Consider the following 26,807-nt stretch of genomic DNA (forward strand, 5'->3'; position numbering starts at 1 on the left):
ACACAAAGAACCGATGCACTTTGATAAAAAGATACAATGAAAAGAGTACATGTATCGCCCATTTCATATGATGGCAAAAATCCGCACGGTACGATAAAATTACATGGGATGGATTTGAATTTTTTGTATCATTTGTATATTTCACTATTTTTATTTATTTAACAGCAAGCAAACGGATTAACTAGTACACTATGAGGCCGACCAATATCTACTCGATTTTCTTTTGCAAAATTCTTACCTTAGAGTAGCCACTAAAGAAATCATAATTAAAAATATATATTGGGTGTTAACATACGTTGCGTCAGTTTTTTTCCAAATTAAATAATGAATCCCCAAAGTAAAACAAAGTGATAAAGGTTATATAATAATAATAAAAATTATTTATTAACCAAAATATAAGTATACAATGTGATTAATACAAAAAATAAAACAAAGGTATACACGGTTTAATGGGGCACTTATTGCCACTAGCAATTTCTTACAGCTTGACCAAAAACTAATAAAAAATACAATAATAATATAATTTAAATTTAAAAATAAAAAGGAAAGAAAACACAAACAGCAGAAACATTTTAGTAGTTATAGTGTTTATTGCTTACATTGTTTACATCAGTAATTCGAAGGAAAATTTTCTGCTCTATCTTATGTTTTTTCTTTTCCATTTTCATTACATATATAATATAATTTGATGACAAGCGTTTAAAACGGAATGTCATTTTTGACACCTGTTCGCGTTCAATCGATGGTATACATTAGCGGTATTTTCGCACTTTACGGTGAAGACGCTATGAATGAAAGTACATTTTATCGATGGCATTTGCTTTTAAAAGACGATATAACGATTTAAGATGGTGGTATTTTACGGATCTACAAAAAAGTGGAAAGATCTATCACAAAGAATTCCAAGTAAAGCGACGAATGAAATTGACTAATCTACACATTCTAGACAGGGGAATACCAACCTAAATCGCTCTGAGAAGATTGAATGAATAATGATAGCAAATTTTGACTTTTGGTGACACAGTTGGGAATATAAAAAGAAAATTATTACAATCAGTTTTAGCCTTAAACAATTTGAAAACGCATAAAAGGTCGATATATGTTCTAAGTCTAAGACAGATTGAGAGATTGCTTAGTTGAGAAAAGTTAACATTTATCCTGAAGAAAAAATTTTCAGACGACAGTGGTGAAATCAACTAAAAAAAACAATAAAAAAATTATATCTCAGTAACAGTTCACAATTCATTGAACACATTTGCCTTATTTTTACAGCCTTTGGGGTTTTATACTCCCCACATTTTTTTACGCCGAGTATTTGGCCACCTGTATATAGATGAAAAAATATCTAAAATAATAAAAAACGCAGGTATGGTGGTGTATTCGAAAAGTGTATATTTTTAAATATTCGCATTTTATTTTAAATTCCAGTGCCCCGTATCTAGATAATTCAGTATAAAGTGAAGACAAGAAGATTAATATTGCGCTTTAGTTGTCAGCCCATGGAAACAATGAAATAATAAGATTCTCGTACCTTCGGTTCGGTTTGAATAACAAGATGACTGCGCTTATTGCAAACTGCATCGGCCTTCGTCATTATTTGTTGCAGCACGAAGCGGATGGAAAAAATAATATATGTCAAGTTTTATGTATTTTCTAAATTTTTATTTTATTTATTTAATTTTTTGTACATAATGTTATTTGTACATTGGCGGGCTTATTGCCAAATGGCAATTTCTTCCAACCAACCGATAAAATAAAAGTTTCATTTTTATAATTCAAGTTACAGAACATATTCAATAGAAAAAAAAAAAGATTAAAAAGTGAAAAATATATAAAAATAGAAATAAACGTATTTGTTTATAAATTACCTTAAATCAAAACTATTACTCAATGGAAAAAAGGAAAAAAAGCGGAAAGAGGAAAAAGGAAAGGGGGAGAGATTAAGGAAGAGAAAGGATATGTTTCTTCAGACGTGATTTAAACAGAGGTAATGTAGTAACATCTTTGATGGTGGATGGGAGATGATTCCACAGTCGAGCCGCATGGACACTGTATGAGTTAGAGAAGAAAGAGGAATTGTGTATGGGTATTAAGAGAGTGCCTTGAGAATGAGAACGAAGAGGTAAACCATGAACTGATAAGCGTTGAAATTTTTCACACAGGTATATAGGAGCGTTAGGACTATGAAGTACATTGAACAGAAGTGAGAGGGAGTGATAGTCTCTCCGCTGTCTAATTTTGAGCCATTTCAGTTGCCTACGATAATCAGAAATGTGGTCATATTTCCTAAGACCAAAAATGTACCTTATGCATGTATTCTGAAGTCGTTCAAGTTTATCGAGTTGCTCACAGCTTAAATCAGTCATGGAAACATCAGCGTAATCTAGAATGGGTAGTAGTAATGCTAAATGATCTGAGAGACACGACGAATTTGGTATGCGCTTTTGAATGTGTTGGGTATTTATTATAATGGAAACTACATCCATCCATATATTATGTACTTATGCAAAAATATAAGTCCCACCCAAAGAACTGAAAGATTTAAGAATGGGAGCAAAAATGAGTGGTATAACCGTTGACTGTCTTCTGTATGCTGATGATGTCGTGCTTTTTGCTAGCAGCAAAGACGACCCGCGGTTCTGGGGAACAAAAGTCTACGATGTATGCGAGAAAAGCGATTTGCTTATGAATGTTGATAAATCGAAAGTGATGGTTTTTGAAAGGGATGAAAATATAACTAAATATGAGATCAGTGTGAACGGAGATAGAAGAATTTGTGAGTGAGTGCCGGGAACAGGGTGAACGGTGCACTGAAATGTACTGAGGCAAACAAATGTTTATCACAGGAGGCTAAACAAGCAGTTCACAATGGCGTTCTAGTGCCAACTCTAATGTATGGGAACGAAGTATGGAATTGGAAAAATGATGATGAGAGTAGGTTGAATGCTGTCGAAATGCGATCCCTCAGGCGAATTTGTGGTAAAACGATGTATGATAGGTGCACAAATGTCGAGATCCGTGAACTATGCAAGGCTGGGACTTGCATTATCGACAGAATCAAGAAAAGGGTGTTGCGCTGGTTTGGACATGTAGAACGAATGTACAGCGAAAGAACGGATAAAAGGATCTACGATGCGAATGTTGATAGATGCAGAAAACGAGGAAGACCGAGAAGGACATGGCATGATCAAGTCCATCTGATACTTGAAGATGGACATGGCAAGAGTAGGAATAATCGGCGTGCGTGCATTGAGAAGATGTATGAATGTAGAGAAAGCGAGGTCTGGCATACAAAGACAGAGTGATATGGCGCTCTATCCTCTTTGCCTACCCCTACGGGGAAACGGCGTGATTATTTGTTTGTAAATTCAACCAATAGTTAATTCGAAAAAAAAATATTTGTGGAATTTAAATAAGGACTTCAGCCCTACGGGAAATTAGATACAAAAAATGTTTCCTTACGCACGGAAAGAGCATTAAACTGTGCGGCGAAGTTTCATGAAAATGTACGAAAAATTTTTTTTTTTAAAACGAACTACTTTGAACGACGTCACTAGTTCATGTGAATCAACCAATGATAAGAGACTTGTGGAAATTTTCCAGTTTACTTACCGTCAACGGAACAATCTGCAGAAGTGACCGAGGATAAGCGGAAGAGAACTTGATACGTCGCACACGTAGTATTTTCAGAAATACAAAATGTTGAAAAATCATAGCGCTTGTATATACGATTCATAAAAATTAAAAACATTTTTTATAAAACCCCTAAACGTCCCCATTATGTTTGGGTAAAGAAGAGTCAGAAGAATTACTAAAACATAATGACAAATAATATAATAGTATTGTGGGGACCAGAGTAAGAAACGGGAACGTCTTGTTGTCTATGCGCGAAGTGCCAATGGACCTATTTAAGGGCGCGCAACACGTCACTTGCCCTTATCTGCATCCGCCAGAATTAAAATTCACTTCATAGTATTTTTTATTTAATTTGCGAAAAGACTGTACTTTAGTGTGTTCAATAATCGGAAAATTTAAAGTAACTTCAAATCTTTTATTTCTTAATTTCTTGAGGTCAAATCTGTTAAACCTTTTAATTAATCGTATTTTACATAACAAAAAGCCGCTACAAACTGGACATGGGGGTTGGACATAGGGGTGCTTCATGACATACTTAGTGGACGCCTTGATAGTCCGGCTCTTTGGTCGGAGCTATCATTAAATGTCCCCGGCTACCGCACCCGTCACACGTCAAGCTCTCTATTTCATGTGCCAGCAGTTCGTACGAACTATGCCCAGAACTCTCCACTTATACGTTTTGCTAGTGAATATAATTTGAACTTTCCCCTTATTGATCCATTTGATTGTAAAAAAATAACATTTAAAATGCGCGTCTTAAAACATACTTTATTGTCTTATACTTAGTTTCAATAATAAAGTCTTATTTTATCTTATTTTATTTTATTTTATTATATTTTATCTCTAATTCTTAATATTTTAAATGTATTTATATTTTCGACACTTGACACTTGTGCAATATTTACACACATGTCCACCCTCATTCCAATATAACACCCACCCTCTCACTCACTTACACTCACACAAACACTAGAATGTATTGTACGTGTATTTAATGTATTTCTGTAGATATGTGTCATTGGTTTTATTCTCTGTATATTTTATTTGTTGTATTTTTGTTACATGTATTACTGTTGATATCCCCAATAAAAAAAAACTAAAAAAAACTATTAGAGTAAATACACCTCTACACTATAGAAAATTAATATTGTATTAGTTAGTTATGTTTTATTAGTGTGATATGATATTATATTTTGCACAGATAGTACCTAATTATTGCAAAAGAAAGGGAAAACACTTTCGAAGAGGGAATATACCTGTATAGCACTTGAAAAATAATGCAACTTTATATTATAGTAAATATTATAAATGAAAATACTTCTATTTAATATTAACTTTATTTCATCATACAAATATTGAGAGAATTTGGGTATCCGCTAAGCATGTTTTCAAGAAATGGAAAAACAGGAAAAGGTGTTGAAAGAAGATTAAATGCAGACAAAAAAATAATGATTCAATCATTAGCGTAGTATAATAAATATACACGTTACTCAGTTTGAGCAATCGTTGCGATGTCCTATACACCTGGAAAAAAGAAACAGGCAATCACGATAAACAAGCAAATGTTTATGTGAGAAAGAGATGCAAGAAAGGCAACTATTTACGAATTAAAATGACATCATTTTACCCCCTCGTAACATATCTATTTAAGAGGATATGCGATGAAAGAAAAATTTGATGAATAGGCTCATGCATGTACGAGTAGTTTTCCTGTCACTTTTTCACAGATGCCTCCCCGATATAGTGCGAAAAAGTCAACTGCACATCGGACTTATTATAGTTTACAAAAATTGACAAAATCGAGGTGTCGTGCCCCGATTTCCGCGCCCAAAACTGAATCGGTTTTGTTTTTTTTTGAGAAAGAGGATCAGAATGAAATTTTCCGTTTCGCTACCTTTTCCGTTTTTCAAGATTATTTCTCAAATTTGTATACTATACGTCCGAAGACGGCAGATACAAGTAGGCGCATTTAAGGGTTTTTAGATGGCTTCTAGCTCCCATAAGAAACAATTAGTCAAAACGATAGAGGTACGCTAATGGTAAATATCCGTAGTTTTTGAAGAAATCACTGCAGTAGTGCCATAATCCAGGCAGAAAATACGGGAATACGTTTGTTTTCCTCTTAATTATACGTCATTGGGTTCAATGGCAGCAAATTTTAATAGAAATATGTAAATAGAAACAAGACTGGCAGTACATCACGGAATTTTAGTCCTATTTTGTATGTGAGTGAAACATGGAACTGACAAGAGATTAAAAGCAGAGAGACAGCGGTTAAGATGTGATTTTTTGTATAAATGGGGGAATAAACGTCACTTCTTTACTTTAAGTATATCAGTTTTCGCAAATATTGTGTTGCCCTCAACATTAAAAAAAAAGTTTAGCAAATCACGATATACCCACAAATATTTATGTGAGAGAGATGCAAGGAATGCAACTACCTTCGAATTGAAATGCTATCTTTTACGCGCTTGAAACGTGTCAAAAACTTATACCTCACTGGAGTTACAGGGGTACAGTCGTCTTCAGAACAGGTTATTCTAGTCAGGTTAACTATTGAAAATGAATTTAGTATACATTAAAAAAAATATTACATACGTTAAATAAGCATTAAGCAATTAATCAATGCAATTCTGGGACATGTAGATAAATATAATTGATATGGCTAAGAAAGGATCACTAAAATGGCCTCTTCACGTAGGGGTGACGAAAGAATGATAAACAAATATATTATGTATACGGCGAGAGTTTATGGAAATTTAGGACGAGGACGACTGAGAAAGATTTGACATATTCAGATAAATCAAAACATGAAATCCGATTCTCTCAAAAGTAGACTTACAATGTACTTCCAAAGAAATTTCATACTTATACGAAATAAAACCGGTAATCTAAAGATTAGCTCGTTAACGCCTTCCTAACATTGGCGGTAAGATAGGTTTATAATTTAAATTAAAAATAGAGTTTAAAAGCCTTTATGTTATTTCTTCTTTGAATAATTTAAAAACAATATTTAAGTTGATTCTGAAGAAGTTAGTTATTGTAATGGACAAAAACATCACATTTTTTAACTACGTGGGTAGGTTGTAAATGAGATGTTATTTGGTTTGTACCTACTAAGATTCAGGGCCAAATCTTTACCTATTCAAGGCAAATGAGGCAAATGAGGCACGTGTTTTACTAGTTTTCTAACGAGTAAAAAGGTAAACTAATCAAGTTGAGAATACCTTGAATTTAGGCCTTAAAAGCAAGAACATTACTAAACATTCTTATAAAAATACTTACATGTGTTTACCTTTTGATTTCAAACAGGTTCGGATGAATTGATTCATTATTCAGTACACGAATAAAAAAAATATTTACCGTAAGTTTGAAAAGACAAAATGACAACAATAAACGCTCACCGCCAAAAACATAATTTTTTGATAGTACAATATTTTTAAGACAATGTTTTAACTCAAATCGGCGTTGAATAGGTATTTGGATTTTGTTCAAGTGCAACAATAATTGTACATAACATTTTAAATAGTTTGGAATTTAAAAATAAAAACGTAAATTCGATATAACAGGTTTCAATTGTTTAGTATTTTTAGAGTTTGACATAAATTTTATGCAAGAGGATCGATTAAATCACTGTAAAATGCATTAAGGTGCGAAGGGCGGCAGTTAATTTTGAATGCAACAAAGAAAAATCAATTGAAGTTAAGTTTTGCGCGAAGTCGTTCAAATCTTAAGATCACAATTAATGTTTGATAAGGTGTGTTTATAGGGTCCTCCGTACATCTGGGAAATGGAACAACATAATTACGAGTGCACTTTCTGTCAGCATTTAGGAGAAAATAGGAAAGTTCACACGTCTCAAGATTTCCTTTTCGCCCACGCCCAAGTCACCTATGCCACCCCATTGGTTCATTCCTTCGCGAAAGGTGGCAACTGGCAACTGGCAACCCAGACGAGGGGTGAAATTTGAAAAATAATCAAACAAACTCTCCATTGTATCAACGAGACAGCATTTTTCATAAATGAATACATGACTTAAAATACCTGTAAATCTTTGTTTTTGTTATCTTTGTGACTTGCAGCTCTGATAACACCAGCTTTCCACCCCCAATCCGATATTTTGGAAACATTTAACTTTGAAACTCCACTCACAGACAGAAATCTTTTACCGACTAATTCCTCCCGATATTTATAAGCCATTTCCATTCACGGATCACATATTTCACAATAAACTGCACCGCAATAAAAACTTTAATGCACCTGCGTTTTTACGCACGACACTTGCCTCGTAGTACAAAGTGAAACTAGTAGGAATTCCTACAAAATCCCTACGAGAGTACGGAGAAGGCAATCGACTGGGTGGTACACTATTCTCTCACTGGAGAGCGCCACCGTACGGTAGGAAGAAACGTCACAATCACTTTTCGCTTTGCGCATGCGCCGCTAGGCTATCGATCATGGAGGAACAAAGCTGATCACATGATCAAAACATTGCCTTCATTTTACAATATGGCGAACAGTCTTTACTGCTGATTTGTCGTGTATGGTGTGGTTTGAAAATTAGGCCTAGTGAGTGATTAAGGTGGTTTAATATGATATCGTCCATTATATCGCGTATTGTTATGTAAGTACTCATTTGATTTGTGTTTTATTTTGATTGTACGAAGATTTTTCCACCTATCAACTTGTATAGTAATATAACGTGATGACCGTTGCCAGTATGTTATGCATTATTTAAATTTCTGTCTGACGTTATTCTTTAAACATGAGCTATAACGGAAATTTACGTATGTTTAGTGAAAGGTTAAGAGTTACTAATTGTTTTTTAGATATTAATATTTAAAAATCATTGCCGCAGTGTGTAAAAGTTTTAATTGCCAAAAATAAAATAAAAATACGTTTCTTTGTGCGAAGCTCGGTGTCCTGATATTTTTAACTTACTCATCATCGGGTTATTTTACTATCCACCCTTCTGACGCGGTATAGCATCATTATTATGGGATATTCTAATATTGTTTGTTGCAAATATATTCGAGTGGGTAGACGAAAGATTTGTGATATATCAACAAGAACTAAATTTAAGCATTAATCTTTTTAATGATAATAAACAATTAAGCGCTGCCTTTCAATTTTTTCGACTAGAAATGGAATTTTAGTGCAAGTAATAATAAATCATGGTGTATCACAGAAGTGTCAGTTGGCAAAAACGAGATTATGAATATCCGCGATTAGTACCTATCAAAAAAAACGTCATGCTCGCGATAAAATGAACTAGATATTATTTATTGTTCATGTCCGAATCTTTATTGACGAGTATTGGATTTTAATCCTCTTTTGGGAAGATCAAAAAATTCTTCGTCTTTTTCGAAATATCTGTCAATTATTTTTATGAACGTCAAATCTATGTTTGCAATGTGTGTTGAGTAAAATAGTGATATTTTTTTCTTCCATTATTTAAAAACAATACAAATCATTAATGTTTTATTTTATACTTTGCCTTCTATAAACAAATGGACTAATTTTATTTCTTAAACTAATCAATTTCTTCATAAATTAACTGGTAATTTAACAATGTTTTGAGTATGTCCAAATGCTTGCAGACTGGCTGGATTTCCTCCCTAGGGAGTTATTCATCTAAATTTGTTGCCACAGAGAGGGAAAACATTTTTGAGAAGGGATACGGAAATCTAGCCATTTACTGGGCTTATGACCTGTCATTAGCTTGTTTAAGTGGCCACTTTACACACTGTAACATTCACCATTCTGCCTATGTTTGAACATCCACATTTCCTCAACTCTTCCATCTGTTAACTTTTGTGAAGCAGAAGAGCTGAAACCTTTATCATGTGGATGAGATTCGTCCGGTTGAACCAATTCACCTACAAGGCAACGCCTGAAAACAGTTTCCCAATTTTGATACTTCTTTTATGTGAATGTAACACAGCGTGTAAAGTGGCCACTTAAACCGGCCAATGACAGGTCATAAGCCCTGTAAATGCCTAGACTTCCGTATTCCCTTCTCAGAAATGTTTTCCCTCTCTGTTGCAACAAAATTAACTTTTGCGCTGCGCGCTAATATTTTGCACTTATTTATTTATAAATTTGTATAAACTACTTGAACATCAGATTCAAGTCCTGTGATGAGGAACTAACCTCGAAACCGGTCGACGTATAACTCAAAAGTTAAAGCAGTTTAGATTTACAAATTTATAAATCAATACGTGCAAAATGTCATACCACAAAGTAAAAAACGATTTTGATAATAGTATCTATATTTTAAATTAAATCAAGATTGAAATAAAAAACTATACATAAAATCAATTATTTTTGCCAACTGGTCGACAACAAATAATTCATTTTGAATGTATTATAAATTACAAGTAATGTTATTATTATAACTAACTAACTAACTAACCATCACGCCATTTTCCCGGAGGGGTAGGCAGAGAGGATAGAACGCCACACCACTCTGTCCTGGCACACTTCCTTTGCTTCCTTCACATTCATACATCTTCTCATGCACGCACGTCGATTATTCCGACTTTTCACATGACCACTTTCAAGAATTTGTTGTACTTGATCATGCCATGTCTTTCTCGGCCTTCCTCGACTTCTACAACCAGACACATTCGCATCATAAATCTTTTTAGCCGTTCTTTCATCATTCATTCGCTCCACATGACCGAACCATCGCAAAAGACCTTTCTTAATTTTGTCGATAATGCTTAACTCAGCCTTGCATTCTGCTCTAATTTCGACATTAGGGCACCTATCATACATTGTTTTTCCGCACATTTGCCTGAGGGATCGCATTTCAACAACATTTTTTTTTCCAACTCCATGCTTCGCTTCCATACATTAGGGTTGGTACCAGAACTCCATTATGAACTGCTAATTTAGCCTCTTGCGATAGACACTTATTTGCTACGACAGACTTTAAGGCACCATTAACTCTGTTACCGGCACTAACCCTCCTTTCAATATCCTTGTCCATATTTCCATCTCTAGTAAACATACTACCCAGATATACAAATTCTTCGACCTGTTTCAAACTATCTCCATTTACTACAATCTTACATTCAGTCATAGTTACATTTCTTTCAAAGACCATGACGTTCGACTTTTGCACATTCATTAGCAAATCACTCTCCTTGCACACTTCGTAAACCTTTGTAACCAAGGATTGCAGTTCCTCTTCGCTGTCAGCTAGGAGGACTGCGTCATCGCTTTAATGCGCCATTTTTATAACAGTATGATACCCCAAGGGCGCTTAGATTCTTGCACATCTATAGTGTGTATTTGTCCTATATTCAATAGTCACCTCGTGGTGTAATGGTCAACACGTTTGCCTACCAAACAAGAGGTCTCGAGTTCGATTTCCGGCATGGTCGACGTGTAATATTTATTTAAAATGGTGTCACACCAGAATATTTCATAGTCCCTGGACTGGTATCTGAGCTGCTATACCAGTCGCACAGTGTCTAGATCTAGATATTTTTTGTCATAAGATCAGTCTTATGCTTCAGGTGCCAGCCCAGGGACATATTGCAGTGTTAAAAAATAATGAAAAAACTTAATAAGACTCTATTATTAAAAAAAATAACAAAACACTTCAATATTTTAGTTTGTATGCTTTGAATCAAGATGTTATTTCAGCTGTCCTAAACATTAAAAAAAATACAGGTGGTCCCTTCTGCCGTCCGACTACCGAGATATTTACTATTCGCGTGTCTACCGTTTTTTCGATAAATTGTTTCTTTTAAGAGCTAGGACAGTCCAAAAACACAGGCATCTTCGGACGTACGGTACACGAACATGATAAATTATTTTAAAAAATGGAAAAGGTACCGATACTCTTTGTACAACAAAATTAAACAAATCGGTTCAGTTTTAGTGTTCGGAAAACTGGACAGCGGAACGTCGATTTTAGTTACGCAAAATAACTGAGACAAGCATTATCGACAAAATCAAGAAAGGAGCTCTGCGCTGGTTTGGACATGTAGAACGAATGGACAGCGAGAGAACGGCTAAGAATATTTACAATGCGAATGTTGATGGATGCAGAAATAGAGGAAGACCGAGAAAGACATGGCATGACCAAATCCAACAAATACTTAAAGATGGACATGTCAAAAGTCGGAATAATCGGCGCGCGTGCATGAGAAGATGTATGAATGTAGAGGAAGCGAGATCGGTATGCAAAGATAGAGTGTTGTGGCGTTCTATCCTCTCTGCCTACCCTTACGGGGAAACGGCGTGATGGTTTGTTTTTGTTTGTTGTGTTGTTGTTGAAAATAAATTCGACTTGCAGTTGTCGTTTTCGCACATAATCAGGGTGGCATTTGCAAGAGAGTGACAGGAAAACGATATTCCACTACCTATTCATCAAAGTTGTCAAGCATCGCATAAATATCCTATCAATTTGTTGCAACAGAGAGGGAAAACATTTCCGAGAAAGGAATATAGAAGTCTAGGCATTTACGGGGCTTACAGGGACAGGCTGGATTTCGTTCCTAAGAAGTTATTTAGATCACAAAAATCAAAACAGATGGAAGAGTTGAAGAAATGTGGATGGTTAAACATAGGCAGAACGGCGAATGTTACACATAAACCAGCTAATGATAGGCCATAAGCCCAGACTTCCATATTCCCTCTTAAAATGTTTTCCATCTCTGTTACAACAAATTTAGACATCAAACTATTTTGGTAAGACGATCAACTGTGAAACTGGCATCGCTGGTTCGATTCCCGCCAGTTGCAAGAAATATTTTTTTTATCAAACCCAACATCTCAATGGCAGGCAAACGAGCTGACCATTAGACCCCTCGGTCTAGTCGTCAGAGAAAAAAAGGATGTATTGCGAATATGGCGCTGTAAGTTATCGATAGGCGGGTAAATAATAATTGGCTTTTGGTCCAATGGAGTTTGGGATACGTTACTATTTTATTTTATACATATTTGTACTAAAAAAGAAATAATAATAATAACCATCCCTAGGTATTTATTATACATACGTCAATGTCGCTATACGATTCAGTAGCTAAAGTTTTCAGCTCTTTTTTTCTTCTTCATGTTGCGTAATTTATAATTCTCGATTTCAATTATTTTTGCTATGATATTATCGAAAACGAAGTTTACTAGCACCTACCTGTATCGATCAAGGATATCAGTGACCATAGCGAGATTATTGGTGCATAAACTTATCGCCTTATTTAAGTATTTTTAACTTATTCTGTGTTCGGGCTGATGAATAATACAGTTATGAATGTGTGTCGATTCAACGGATACTCCCAAGTTAAAATCCTGAAAAAAAAAATCGGAGTGTGGTCCAGTCGCTAGTGTTGCGGACTCACGGTTCAGAGGTCCGAGGTTCGAACCCTCTTTCCCCCAACTTGATTCCCACAGATTCTCGTTGAAAATGCCCCCAAAATTAATAAATTTCTTTTTAAAAAAAATGAGTTGTGATAAGTCCCCCTCGTAGTGTTGTGGCTGGTGTGTTCGCCTATCATTGTTCTACTCCTATTGGACGTGAAATATTGATTTTGAAGTCGGTTCTACACTGCAGTATTTCATTGTTCCTGGATTGGCACTTGAAGCGAAGACTGATCACCTTACCTCCCACCGATCGAGTGTCCTATGCACCACTGGGTGCGGATATGATGATGATATTTATTTTAACAATGTTTTGAGTATGTCCATATGCTTGCAGACTGGCTGGATTACCTCCCTTGGGAGTTTTTTAGATCTTGATATGTTGCAACAGAGAGTAAAAACATTTTTGAGAATTGAATATGAAAGTTTAGGCATTTACAGGCCTTATGACCTGTCATTGGCTGGTTTTATTATTATTATTATATATTTTTTTTACTATTTATTTATTTATTTTTGTTTTTTCTACAGTATACATAAGAGGTAAAACATAGTTTTAAAAAATAAAGGATAATTACATAGAAATGAAATACTTATTAACAGTAAAAATAGTAAACAAAAATCCCACAAAGGCATGGCCTGTTCGTGGGTATACAAGAAATGTTTATGAATTTTTGCTCCTATAATAAATAGACAGTTTTAATATTTTAGTGTAACAAAGAAAATATTATGTAAAGTATTTTTTTTATAGTAATTAAAAAAGGAAATAAAACAATAGAGAAAAAGAGTTCATATCTTTAGTTTGAATCCAGGATAGTGCGTGTTTTTTAAAAGAAGGATAATTTTGAAAGTTTGGGATCTATGAAATATTACCCGTAAAAAGGGAATATAAAATTTTTGGGCCTATAAAATATGCATGTCTCTGTGCGAGCCTCGTTTTACAATGTTGTATTTCTAACACACGATTCCTTCTTTGACTTGATCTATTTTAATTACTTGTAAATAAATTTTGGTTCTTAAATATATATTTTGAACATTGAAAACAATATATTTGTCGTATATCTAAAAGTTTAGCTTCTTGCAATAGTTGGAAAGAGGGAAAAGTGCGATTTTTGTGAAGCATTATTTTTAATATAAATTTTTGAACAGTTTCTACTACTACTACTACTACTACCGTCACGCCATTTCGGTAGGCAGAGAGAATGGACCGCCACACACGTCTATCCTGGCATACATTCCTAGCTTCCTCCACATTCATACATCTTGTCATACATGCCCTCTTCGGTTCTGTCTGCTTTTGACATGACCAGACTTAAGATTTTGGTTTATCCGATTATGCCACGTCTTCCTTGGTCGTCCTCGTCTCACGTTGCCGTTCATTTTCGTCATATACACTTGCTTTACCATTCTTTCGTCGTCCATTCGTTCTACGTGATCAAACCATCTTAGAGACCCTTTCTTAATCTTATGAACAGTTTCTAATGGTTTAATATGGGTGTTATAAGCTCCCCTCCATCCAATTAAGTGGTCACTTTGCACAATGTGTAACATTCACCATTCTGCCTATGTTTAAACATCCACTTTTCCTCAACTCCTCCATCTGTTGACTTTTGTGAAGTAAAAGAGCTGAAATCTTTATCATGTGGGTGATATTCATCCGGCTGAACCAATTCACCTACTAGGCAACGTCTGAAAACAATTTTCCAATTTTTGCACTTCTTCTTTTACCAGTTAGTTCATTCAACAAAGTTTTGAGTATGTCCAAACGTTTGCAGACTTGCTGGATTTCACACTTTTTCGCACTTACACACTTCTGGTCGAACAATAAGGAGAGGTCTCAGCAAAATGTCCACACGGAGTTTTCCCAGAGCATGAATTATGTCATACCCAAAACCCGTACGACTTTTGCTCAAAGACATCTTTCATTTATCGCACCGAGAGTGTTCAATATTTTGGAAGAGCGTATTAAGCTCTCGATTACAAAAACTATTTTCAAGAAAGTAGTTAAGGACTGGATTTTCCTTAGTGGGAGGTATTTGTGTAGGAAACTCCTTGATGATTTTCTAAATGTTTGAGTTTTACTGTTTACCATATTGATGTGCCATATATATATATATATATATATATATATATATATATATATATATATATATATATATATAAATATAAATATATCCTATATTTGTGGTGATATACTCATGTGTATGTGTCAACTAATTGCTAATCCCATCTCAACACTGGACTTTTAGTCCCATGGAGTTGGTACTTATGTCTCAAGTAATGTACAATAAACTTACGCATGTAAATAAAAATTGATTCAATTGAGATGCATACTTATTTTAGATAATGGATGAAAGATGGTGAAGTTCTATAATTGAGGATATATATGAAGAATGGTTACCTTCAAATTGTACGTATTTTATGTATCCTCGTTGAACTTCCAAATAAAAAAACAAAAAAATGCTGGTTACGAATCCACAAATAACTTAAAAACGACAAACTGAGTTGCGGCAGTTTAGGTTATGCACGGCAGTAGTATATATTTGTTAGCCTATAATTGTAAAAATTGACGATTCTCTTTTTAGCCATAAAATAATTTATCTTCCTACATTAGCTTCTGTAACATTGATTATATGAAGAGCCGTGTATAATTATTTGATATTATCAGCTTTGTATCCCACATATTGCATTCTCTAAAAACACATCCTATTCTGATTTTCTATTCAAAACATCAGTACGTACACAATCAATATCATAATATTGTTAGATTTATTGAGAAATGGTTATCCACTTGAACCACAGTTGCAGCCAGAGCAGGCTCTCAGTCTCAATAATAAACAATATTTTAAGTGTATCGAAATTTTTGAGTTTAATACTAAACTTATCAGCAAAGGTTTCAGTTGTATTTCTTAGCTAAAATGTCTAATGAAATTCGGTTAAAAATCTCACGTTTAAGTTTCTTTGCCATTTTCTTTTCTTTTCTATTGTTTATTATGATTAAACTTGGAATACTTTATCATGGATGGACTGGTAAATTTTAACAGTTGATTAAATAGAAATCACTGAAATCAGCTCATTAGCCCTGAACCTAAATGGCAGGTTTATAAGCCCTGTAAAATTCTCTATCGATAGAAATTAATCGATAAATAAATTTGGTTTAAAAAGGTAAGCTTTGAGAAAAGAACCATGGTATCTTTTTTTTTTAATTGGTTTTTCTAGTATACATTTTATTATTGTTAAACATATTGAACGGAAATTCAGTGGTCTTGTTACAAACATTGTGTTTTGAAAATCAATGAACTGCATAATGGCATTGATTTAACACTCGAGGGTTGTTATTGATAATACACTATATTGCTAGGCAAGGGGTTCTAGTTCTAACAGGGTACTCTGTTTCCCTTCTTACTCGCATATCAGTATCTACTTCACATTCTCTCTGGGTTCCAAGTTCCAGTTAGTATGCCCGATTTGATTATCTGATACAGAGATTCTATTTACGGTTCGGTAGGGTACGGTAGGATGTGTAATATACATGCTTCATCACCCAAACCTACCTAGGGCACACCCTAGCCTTTAGCTAAGTGTACAGAGATAGATGTAAGAAGTGATCGATTATAGAATATAAAAAAATAGAGCTGGATATTAATGACTACCTATTCGTATATTTGAAAGATGCATATGTATAATCGCTTAATATTATAATAATTTTTAGTTTCTACTCCGTCTACCTGTCAATATTCGTACGTTAGCGGCATGGCGTATTTCAGTGTATTACTTAAAGTCATTCTGGCAATTATTATAACTGTTACGACTAAGTATACCCGAGACAGTTGAGATTGGCATCAAGTACCTATAGAAGCTTTCGTTTTCATTTGGCACCAAATCAAATTCAGCTTTATGTTCGTGACCGGTACAGTGTTGCGCGCTATACGCTTGGCCAACAGAACACAGATTCGCTGCTCGCTGCGGTCTAATTTTACCGCATACCTCCAGATGTTCGCCCTAAGAACTACTGCGCCCGTCCAGTTTGCTCGCTCGCGAGTCTGCCAATGCGTCGTTTCACATTGGACGCGTAATCTTGACCGAAACAATCTGCCGAAGCCGAAGCTCGGTTCTAATTGATCAGCATTTATGAAATTTACTTCGACATCACTCAGATGCCCGGACATTGTCTTCGACATTGAGATTCGGCGACTGCCCGCTGTTTTCAGTTTCATTTCGATTGCAGCCACACAACGACGTACATTGACTCGCAACATGATAAAGTCGTTAAGATAAATTCTAGTAATGATGACGAATCGACGTGACAGTTTGTTCAAGTCAAAACCACACGGAATGACCGAGTAATAAATAATAACCCGCAAGTCACGAGCGACAGTTGACCGAGCCGCTTTATAATTGCGCTGTCTGCATTATTCCACGTGCTGGGACGGAGAAGATACCGGAACAGATCTGGTGCCGGCGCAGTGTTTCCAGGAGTTGGTCAGTCACCCCGACTGCCGACGAATCACCGCTCCGAAGGAATGCGAGAGTCGGATGTTATTTATAGCTCGTTTCCACTGCACATCTCGCTGTGATCTTCAGTACCAGTGCACACCGCGTGCGCCCTTCTTCCTGTCATCTGCCGCGCCTTCCTCTTCGGCTAACTTAAATCTCATCTATTCGCTAGTCGCGTGTTTGTGAGCGTCCTCTGCTGCAGACATCCGAGTGACTCGTACTTGTATTATCCCCGTATGGTATTGCATTGACAGGTGGCGGGGTAATCTTTAGTTCGGTTTTCACGGCCCGCGCCGCTACCCACCTTGACACGGATTGCATCCATATAAGGAGGTAGCGAGTTCTGCAGAGTTACATAGTGCTCTAAACGAAGGGTATCAATCTGGAACTGTCGCTATTTTTTTTTTGCCTAAGTTTAAACAGTGATTGTAACGATGTCTTATCCCGATAAACAAGAAATTCGTATAACTATTTATTACGGTGATTCCACTATTGTTATTCGTATATGAGATAATAAAATAAATAAATAGTCTCGTACCGTGTAACATCTTTTGTTGTTTATAGGAAGAATGTCAGATCATCTAGTTTTTAGATAGTTTTATACATACAAGTACTAACGGTATTAGCCCAAACGCGATGTTTTTTTTATCCAAAATATATTTCTAAAAACAACGTTCGCTGTATATTCGGGGTTAATATTAGTGAATTTTTCCTTTCATTCCTCCAGCAAATGAAAAGGTCGCGTTATGGTTGATGACGCGTTATATTCATTATTCAATGCCGGCATTCACCTGAATGGCGAGGCCTTTCATCGAATGAATTAAGATAACTCAACGTTCAACTTGTTGGTTGGTTGTAAGCTAGCCCTTTGGAAACGACCGAACTAAAAGCCGTCAGGTTATGTTAGAATAAGTTGGGTTAAGTTTAATAATAAAAAATGATTTTTTTTATTAAGTAAAAAAACTACATGTTTTATTATTAAGTAAAAAAAACTATATTTTTTAATTATCAAACATAACCCAATCTATCCTAACCTAATCTAACTTCCCATAACAAAATAAATTAAAACAGTTATTATTTTTGTATTAAAATTAAAGAGGCTTAGCGACGTCAACCCTTTCATTAAACGTTCATTCAACGAACGGCCTAGCCATTCAGTCGAATGCCGGCATTTAGTGAACAGCCTAGCCGCCCAGTTCAGTGGCTGATTTAACAATTTAGCGGGGACATATACATTCTAAACAAAGAGTTTACAGTGACATATTTTGAAAGCGTATTTATTTTATTTATTTATATATACGCTCAATGAACATTTTTAAGGACATATTTATACATAGAAAATTATTATAAAGGAAAGTAGATAGACACAATGGTATATAGTAGACTTGGTTGGAGTGGAAGCGGAAGAGAGGTGTTTATAATTGAATTTGATACAGTGATCGTTTGAAAGAAGACAACTTGTTATCAAATAAATCAAGACTGGTATGTTTGTTAGCAGACTTAAGAATTCTGGGCATAGAGGAATGAAAACCATAGTTAGTTCTATGGTTATCGGTATGAAAGAGTAAGTTTTGTCTGAGGTTTCTAGTTAGGATATTTAATTTTATTGAGCTCAGATTGTATGAAATGAATGAATTAAAAGCAATGACGCATCCACAAATAAATAATAAACACAAGCAAGCCACTTACGAATGTAATGGATCTTTTTGAATATTAAAGCATAATAGCTTATTAATAATATTGCACCAAGAAATTCTAATTCTGTAATACGTACTGTAAACTCTCAATAAATTCTAAGCAATCGAGTTCTATCGTGTTTAAATGTCAGCAAGAAACAATAACGTTTGCACACATACATAAGTTGGACTCCATTTTCGCTGGTTTTATTTCAAGTATAATTTGCTTCGCTAATAAATCGCCTTTGATTTGGCTCGCTGCCACCAGACTGCATACGATTTGTGTCTCAGAACCAAATAATGTCAAAGTTCAGCCGTGGAATAACAACTTTACTATCGATAGAGATGGTGATAAAATGAAATAATTTGTTTATCGATGTAAAAGATGACGGCGTTATGTAAAGATCGTACATTTAACATCGATAAATTTATGGTAGGCTGTGAATCTAGATTTTTAGACGCGTAATAAAGAAAAATGATCAAATAGTTCATATGAACCTAAATAGGTAGTGCATTCAAAGGCAGGTACTAACGACGCCACACACTTAGAATCCTCATATACTTTTATGAGATGAATCATTATCGACACAAAGACAATATTTTCTTTCACACACAAAGAGTTAGTACACGCTTTTGTTTGTTTGTTTCAAATGATTATCATAAACAGTAATCATTTTACGAAATTTATATTTTGACTTTTAGACTATAGAACTCTAGACTCATATTCTTACAAAAAATCACTATATAGACTTTAGAGTAATAACACGTCACTTGCTAGAGTCGCCCACCCGGAGACACCCATTCTATGATTATTAACTACGAAGTTAGCTACATATTACACCAATACAACGGGCCGTAGGTACTCTTGTCGAGAATTGCAAGCGCAAACCGTCCGTTACACGTTTGTTGTTAAACTAAAAACCAAATCGACATTTGTCACGCTTTTATTCTGTGCAATAGAGCCCAAGGGCTTCTCTAGTGAATTATTACTCTGAGATATAGAGTGAGGGATATGTTTTTTTTGTGATATGTATATTTGTATAAATAAATATAAAAATATAGACTCTAGAGCAATTATGAAATATTTGTAGCGTGAATAAACACTTAAAATGATTTTTTTATGTTTTTCGAAAATCGACAATACATACAGTGTCTAAAGTGGCTTTTAACCGGCTAATAGTAGATCATAAGCTCTGTAAATGCATATTTGTGTCCTTACGAAGAGACGAGCACGTCTCGAAACCGATATGTATTGTAAAGTCGGTAAGTGCTTATGTACAATTATTCACTAACAAATGCTTAGCGACCTCCTTGGTGTATGTAATAGCTAAGATATTTGACCCACACACGGAAGGTGCCGGGGTTCGCGAACACAAAAAAAGCAATGTGATTTTCCTTAAGCCTGGGTGTTCTGTGCTATAATTCACCACTGTAATTAGGCCTCCTGGCCAACAGGCCCACAACAGTGGTGCAAAAAAATACGAAACACAAAACATTTATTTTAAATACTAAGAATAACTTATATATTTACATTAAACTTTTCCCGATAAAACTGGCCTTTAAATAGCATTACTCGGGGAATTTTTATCAATTTGTTGGAATATTTTATTTCAATAATAATATACCTACAGTAGTTGTCTACCTTTCGTAAATATATATTCCGCATTTTTCTCGGAACCGGCGACCTTATGGTTTTGTAGCTTCAACATTTGAATGTTATATCAACGAATCAGATGTTCATGTCGCCTTACGTAACAATATACCACATGAATATTATGGAGTTTGGCGCACCGTCCGCCGTATTGTTCACTAGCATTATAATTATATTATCAACTACGATTTAATAATACGAAAAGGCCGGGCTCGCCCGAGCGAAGTTCCGCCATCGCCATCAGTAGCAGGAATAGGAATGCGCCATAGAACCGACATTTTTACTATAGCACTGAAATAAAACATTGCATGACTCGACGCCTGTCTGCCATTTCCTTAATATATATATTTGTCTTATAGCAATTTCTTCCAACCAACTCACATTGTTGGTCGGTACAAGTTTCAGTTTGCGGCCAAATGTAACAACTGAAATACTGAAAATGAGGTCTAGAATTCTAACCATCCATGCGCTCAGTAGCTCCAAGACTTGTAATCTAACTTCAATTTTTATAAATTTGTTTTTTATTTCATTTTTTAAAATATCACTAAAACTCTAATTTTCATTGTCAAATAAAAAAAATGTAAAAAGGGGCTAGATTTCTCACTATCTATGCGCTCTGTAGCTGCAAGACGTGCTGTAATCTAGCTCCTATATATCATAATTGGAGATGAGGAGCTAGAATCCCAACCGTCCATGCGGTCTGTAGTTGCAAGACGTGCTGGGATATTTATTTATTGTAAAGCGCCCTTGAGGTGATTTTTACAAAAATGGCGCTATATAAATTATCCAAATAAATGATCTTTTTATAGTGGCAACATTTTTTGCCTAGATGCTCTTATATGTTAATAGGGAAGAATCTAGCCACATTATCTTTGCATCTAGGCGCTCATTTTTAAAACTGACAATTATGTAATAATTTAATTCGACTTCAAAATTTACTTATTTATCTCTCAAATTTTTAATAGCTTTTTAAGAAAAAAAGTGCTAACCTCAGAATGATGAAATATTTACATAAATCGTAATTAAAGGAAAAATTGTTCGGCGGAACAAATTTTTCCTTTAATTACGTAAAAAATAATGAATGTCAAGATGACTTGAAATATTTCAATGTGGAAGTTCAGTGTTTTTTTTTAATGTTTTTATTTGTAAATCGACTATGAAACTAAGCCATTTTTTTAAATTATTTGTCATATTATCAGCGCTATGATTTTTTAAAGTTTTGTATTTCTGAAAATACTCCGCGTGTGACGTCTCAAGTCTTCAGCTTCTTCTTGGTCAGTTCTGTCGGCTGGTGCACTGTCTTTCCCTTAACCGGAATCTTTCGCAACTCTCTTAGCATTGGTTGATTCATATGAACTAGTGACGTCATTCAAAGTAGTTCATTTTTTTTTCGTACATTTTCGAGAAACTTTGCCGTACAATATAATATTCTATTTTTTCAATTTCCCCTAGGGCTGAAGTTCCTCATTCTAGCCCTGCTATCAATGCTCGTATATTTGTTAATACCTGACGCAACTAATAACCGAAACAAACCAAATTATTGTATATCACATTTATGACGTTGCCGAAATACTACAATGAAAACGAGAATGTTTTCGTTGATGGACGCTAGTCGGCGCTACTCAGGGGCGATTTTGCGGCGTTACAAAATTTAACAGTGGTAGTGGTAAAAAAAGTGGTATTCTTATTACGTATTAAAATTTCACTTTCAATTTATTTATTTTATATACGTTTATGTACATTACAAAAATATATCAAGGCATACATAACACGAAAAAATTAATACTAAAATTTAAACATACAAAGATGGTAATATAAAAATACCCAGCATATAGAAAAAGGATGCTATCCTCTCTGATTTTTTTTTCACTAATATGAAAGAAGTCTATATCCGAAGAGATACGGTTGAGTAAAGACATTAAATATATTATTTTAAAAAAATCTTAACTTATCAGCTTTATTAGCCTTGTTCTAGTTAGAATGAATTATTTTTTACTGTTATAAAAATGTAGTAAAAAGTGGTACGAGTATGTATGCAAAAACATTCTAAAGTGGCGTTCTTTCTTCAGCTTCCCTTACGGAGGAACGGCCTAATGGTTTGTTTATTTAAAAAATGTTCTTATAAGTGTTTTGAACGATTAAGAGTTTTATTGCTATGATATTTTAACTTTAATCCACCAGGATTTATGAGTTACGGCTGTATCTATTTATTATTGCTTATAGATTACAAACGGATTATCATGTTAAAATCACCATCCGCGCTTTGTTTTTCTTCTGTTTCCTGGAATTTCGATAAATAAGAAACAATACAAATCGTTTCGCACTTGCGTTGACATTTTTAGTAGTAAAATGTCAATTTTTAATTAACCGATTTTGATTTGAAATCGATTTTAGTATAGTAACGGTTTTACAATAGTACGCCGATACGGACAGCGAAATCCATTATCGCTTCGCCGGAAACCGCTTTGACTACCGTTAGAACTGTCGGGTAACGAGGATCCAAATGGCGTAAGAAAGTACTAACATAACACATTACCAACCTGTGTTTTTATTACGTATGTATATTCATTAGAAGGTAACCGGGCATTCGACCAAAACTTACACGCACGTTTCTTCTGCACGACATCAATTTGAGCCAAGATTGTCGCACCGGCGAAATATATTTTGCACTTTAAGTAGGTTAAAAACTTGACGCATGACTTAGTGATTTACACTTACATCATAAAAAAGATATAAGCACATTAAATCCATTCCTATTGAAGTTTATTTTACACGACATGTTACAGTTTTAGTCAGGTACAACATTGCGTCACATGCTTCGTGTGGGGGTTTTTATTTGACCTTTGATTATTATTACTGTTGATTTTTAGTTTTTCATTTTAGCTGAAATCGTTTCGCTGTATTATATAAATTTCTAGCAAAATTCACAATTTGCAAACACCATACGTAATTTCTGCGTTTCTTTCTTTCCACGACTAACTCGCGGGTTCCTATTATGGGCGAGCGGAGTTGACAGGATGGAAACGCGTGAGCGAGGTGCAACGCGGACTCGCTGATATAGACACAAATACAGACAAAATAATGCATCAGTACACACTCACACATCCGGAGATGCTTTCCTCTGAGGTCATGCCTATCCCTGAACATAGCGAAATGTTTATATTGACTGGCGAAACAATACCAGTTTCTAGCAAAACCGATCACTTTAGCTATTCACCAGTCGGTGGTGTTTTCACTTCTAGATCCAGTTTAATTTTACTCTCGTTTGATGTCACGTTGCGATACAGTTATCGTTGTAAGACAAATGTAAACGGATTAATCATCAGCACTTAGATTAAGGTATTTACGGTTATTTAGACCGTTTATTGGGGATAGGGATACCTGTTTACTCCGCTATCGCTCGTGGGTGTCGCCATCGCAAAAATTGCGACCGCTTAGGCGTATATCAGTGTCAGCTATTCTATATAAGTACGCTGTAATCGCGCATGTCCTTTCGAGATCTCAGCTAATTTATTTTTCTCCGTCTCATACGTACCTCGCAAGATTGGAGAATGGGCCAGTTCGTTAGTTGGCTGTCGTCACGTGTGGATGTAAGTTGATACCGGAGTTGCGCACGTGGCTTTTGCATTCGTAGTCGGTCAGATGGCTATTATTGTCCGATTCGCCTTAACTAACTGATCTCTCGAGAAGTTGCTTCGCGCCACGGCCGATTTGATTGGATAATGGATACTCGCGGTGTTCTTTATTACGAATAAGTATTACCTATATTGGCTATTGCTCTAACTTGCGCTCCTGTATCAGCTTATGCGACTGAGATATTGTAAATAGCCGCGGGTTGTAAATATACATAATGATTACTTTATATTTTGCTTTGTATTAACCTACTCCATATCTCGTTTCGAGTGTAATAAATACAGTGCAGTATCCGCGATAGTGAGCCTTGGTATATGGCATGCGTGATCACCCCCGTATTCAATTACTTCGTCACGTTTCCCAAGCTAGTTTTCTCACATAATATTGCACGCATACGCGTCGGATCCGGTAACTTTGCGAGTTTTTCCTTTTCCGCTTATTCTTGCGTGCGCTTTGTTTACATGTTTACAAATCGCGAGCTAATTATACTAAACAGGGTCTTGAAATCCCGGAGCTTTTAAGACGCGATGTTTATATCAGCGCTTCTCTGGTTAGTGGAACGATGTTCGGACTAAGCTGTAGAGATAAATTATGTTGAATGAGATCGATTCAGTGAGGGCTGCTCGTCGCTCGTTGCTCGTGTCGGTCGTTGCGGCTCATTGCATCAGGATTAAGTTTGTGCGACGCGACGGTATGACGGTAGCGGTACTGCCTACTGTTTCTTCCATAGTGTTCCGCTCCGCAGTTCGGCAGGAGCCCCGCGACTCCCCCTCCTTAGACCATGTGCACTCAGAAGAACGACGCCCGAAGGTCCGCGTCCCGTATCGACCTTATCATCAGCCAGTTCGAGCGGCGACGCGCGCCTAGCAGCACCGGCGCCGTCTTGAGGGAAATCCTCGAACCGCACTCCGCTGACGCTGCCGAAAACTTCAGCTCGACAAAATCTTACCGCGCCATTGACAATAGTGTCAGTGTTAGTGAAAGTGATTCTTATTCCAATTCGGAAAGCGACAGCGAAGTTAGCGGTGGTACCGAACAATGGAAGTCCATTGCGGGATGGAAGCTTCCGATTTCTAAGTCCGAGTTGATATCCGAAGTCGTAGTCAGAGTCGCAGTCGAGTACTGGCAGTGCGCGGGGAGGCACCTGCTTAGCAACATCCCTCCGGTGACGCTGGAAAATCTGGCGGCGGTGGCGGTTGTGACGTCAGCTAGTGTCCCCAGAATGGTGACTAATCTCGTAATCTATCCTTCTTGCAGACTCGTCTTTGGCACCCTCTACCCGGCGTATGCATCATATAAAGCCGTTAGGACGAAGAACGTCAAAGAATATGTAAGTATTTATTTATTTATTCCTTTACAGTGGTTGTATTTTTTAAAATTATATTGTATAAGCTTTTATTTATTTATGTGAACTTTATTTTTACACATTACATTGTCGGTTTCATTCCTACAGGGCATTTAACCTACCAAAAAATTAAATATCCAGACTACCTAATTAATCAGGTGGCATACCCGTATTTTCCACATTAAATATTTTTAATCTAGAAAATTTGACCTTATTTATAAATTTCCTTCTTTAAAATGTTCTCCATCTAATAATAATAATATCTGTTGTAATGTTAATTAATATGCCAAAATTTCATACTAAACACTTTGAATAAAGTTATGTATATCAGGGAATAAATTTCTATAACAATTTGCCTGACGAAATAAAAAATTATCGATGTCTTTACAAAATTCAAACTAAAGTAAAAATATTTGTTTATCAACCTCCTTAATTAAATGTTGCTTTTTAACATTTGAATCATATTTAAGTTTTTTTATTTTAAAATTAAGGAAATATGTTTTTTTCAATGTATTTTTTTACAGTACTTGAAGTTCTTCTGTTAAGTAACTTGAAAACCTTATTTTATAATTTTCTTCACCATGTTATAGTATGTATGTGGGTGAATGTGTATGTGCGTGTGAGTGAGTTTGCGTGTGCGTGTATATGTGTGGATATTTATACATGCGTGCGCACGCATGCGCATTTGCATGCATATGTATATGCACTTATTTATTTTTTAAAAAAATATTTACCTTCATTTTTTTTTTGAAATACATGTATATTTTGTACTTGAATTATTAATATTGTAATCCCACAGCAAGCACAAGAGGTTGCTTCTTTTTTGGTGTGTGTATTTCGTTTCGTTTTGTTTCTGTATTTTATTATACCATATACTTTATTATATTAAATAAAATAAAAAAAAAATTGATACAAAACAGAAAGAAAAAAATATATTTGTTCTAAATCACAGAATATTCAATTTCCATTCGGATTCAGTCCCTAATGTTGTGAACAATAA

At 35.3% G+C, this 26,807-nt stretch overlaps 2 protein-coding genes across 9 annotated transcripts in view; one reads left to right on the forward strand and one right to left on the reverse strand.

The window, feature by feature from the left end:
• Positions 1-7,974, reverse strand: part of LOC148280813 (jumonji domain-containing protein 1C-like) — a 168,119-nt gene extending 160,145 nt beyond the window's left edge. For both annotated transcript variants that reach the window (XM_088227741.1, XM_088227740.1), the window contains exon 1: positions 7,681-7,974. In XM_088227741.1, the coding sequence (XP_088083867.1) occupies positions 7,681-7,842 (162 nt within the window). In that variant the 5' untranslated portion in view covers positions 7,843-7,974. The remainder of the gene's footprint in view (positions 1-7,680) is intronic.
• A 180-nt stretch (positions 7,975-8,154) lies between these two features.
• Positions 8,155-26,807, forward strand: part of LOC148280814 (uncharacterized) — a 35,251-nt gene continuing 16,598 nt past the window's right edge. The window contains exons 1-2 of one of the 7 annotated variants that reach the window (XM_088227745.1): positions 8,155-8,260; positions 25,720-25,792. In XM_088227745.1, the coding sequence (XP_088083871.1) occupies positions 8,229-8,260; positions 25,720-25,792 (105 nt within the window). In that variant the 5' untranslated portion in view covers positions 8,155-8,228. Of the gene's footprint in view, positions 8,261-17,423; positions 17,983-24,958; positions 25,793-26,807 lie in introns of those variants that run through there. The other 6 variants (XM_088227749.1, XM_088227742.1, XM_088227743.1 and 3 more) reach the window with 6 other exon arrangements.

Source organism: Micrasema longulum, unplaced genomic scaffold, assembly GCF_059751315.1.
Source record: "Micrasema longulum isolate JH-2025_06_02 unplaced genomic scaffold, ASM5975131v1 h1tg000533l, whole genome shotgun sequence".
Taxonomy (NCBI): domain Eukaryota; kingdom Metazoa; phylum Arthropoda; class Insecta; order Trichoptera; family Brachycentridae; genus Micrasema; species Micrasema longulum.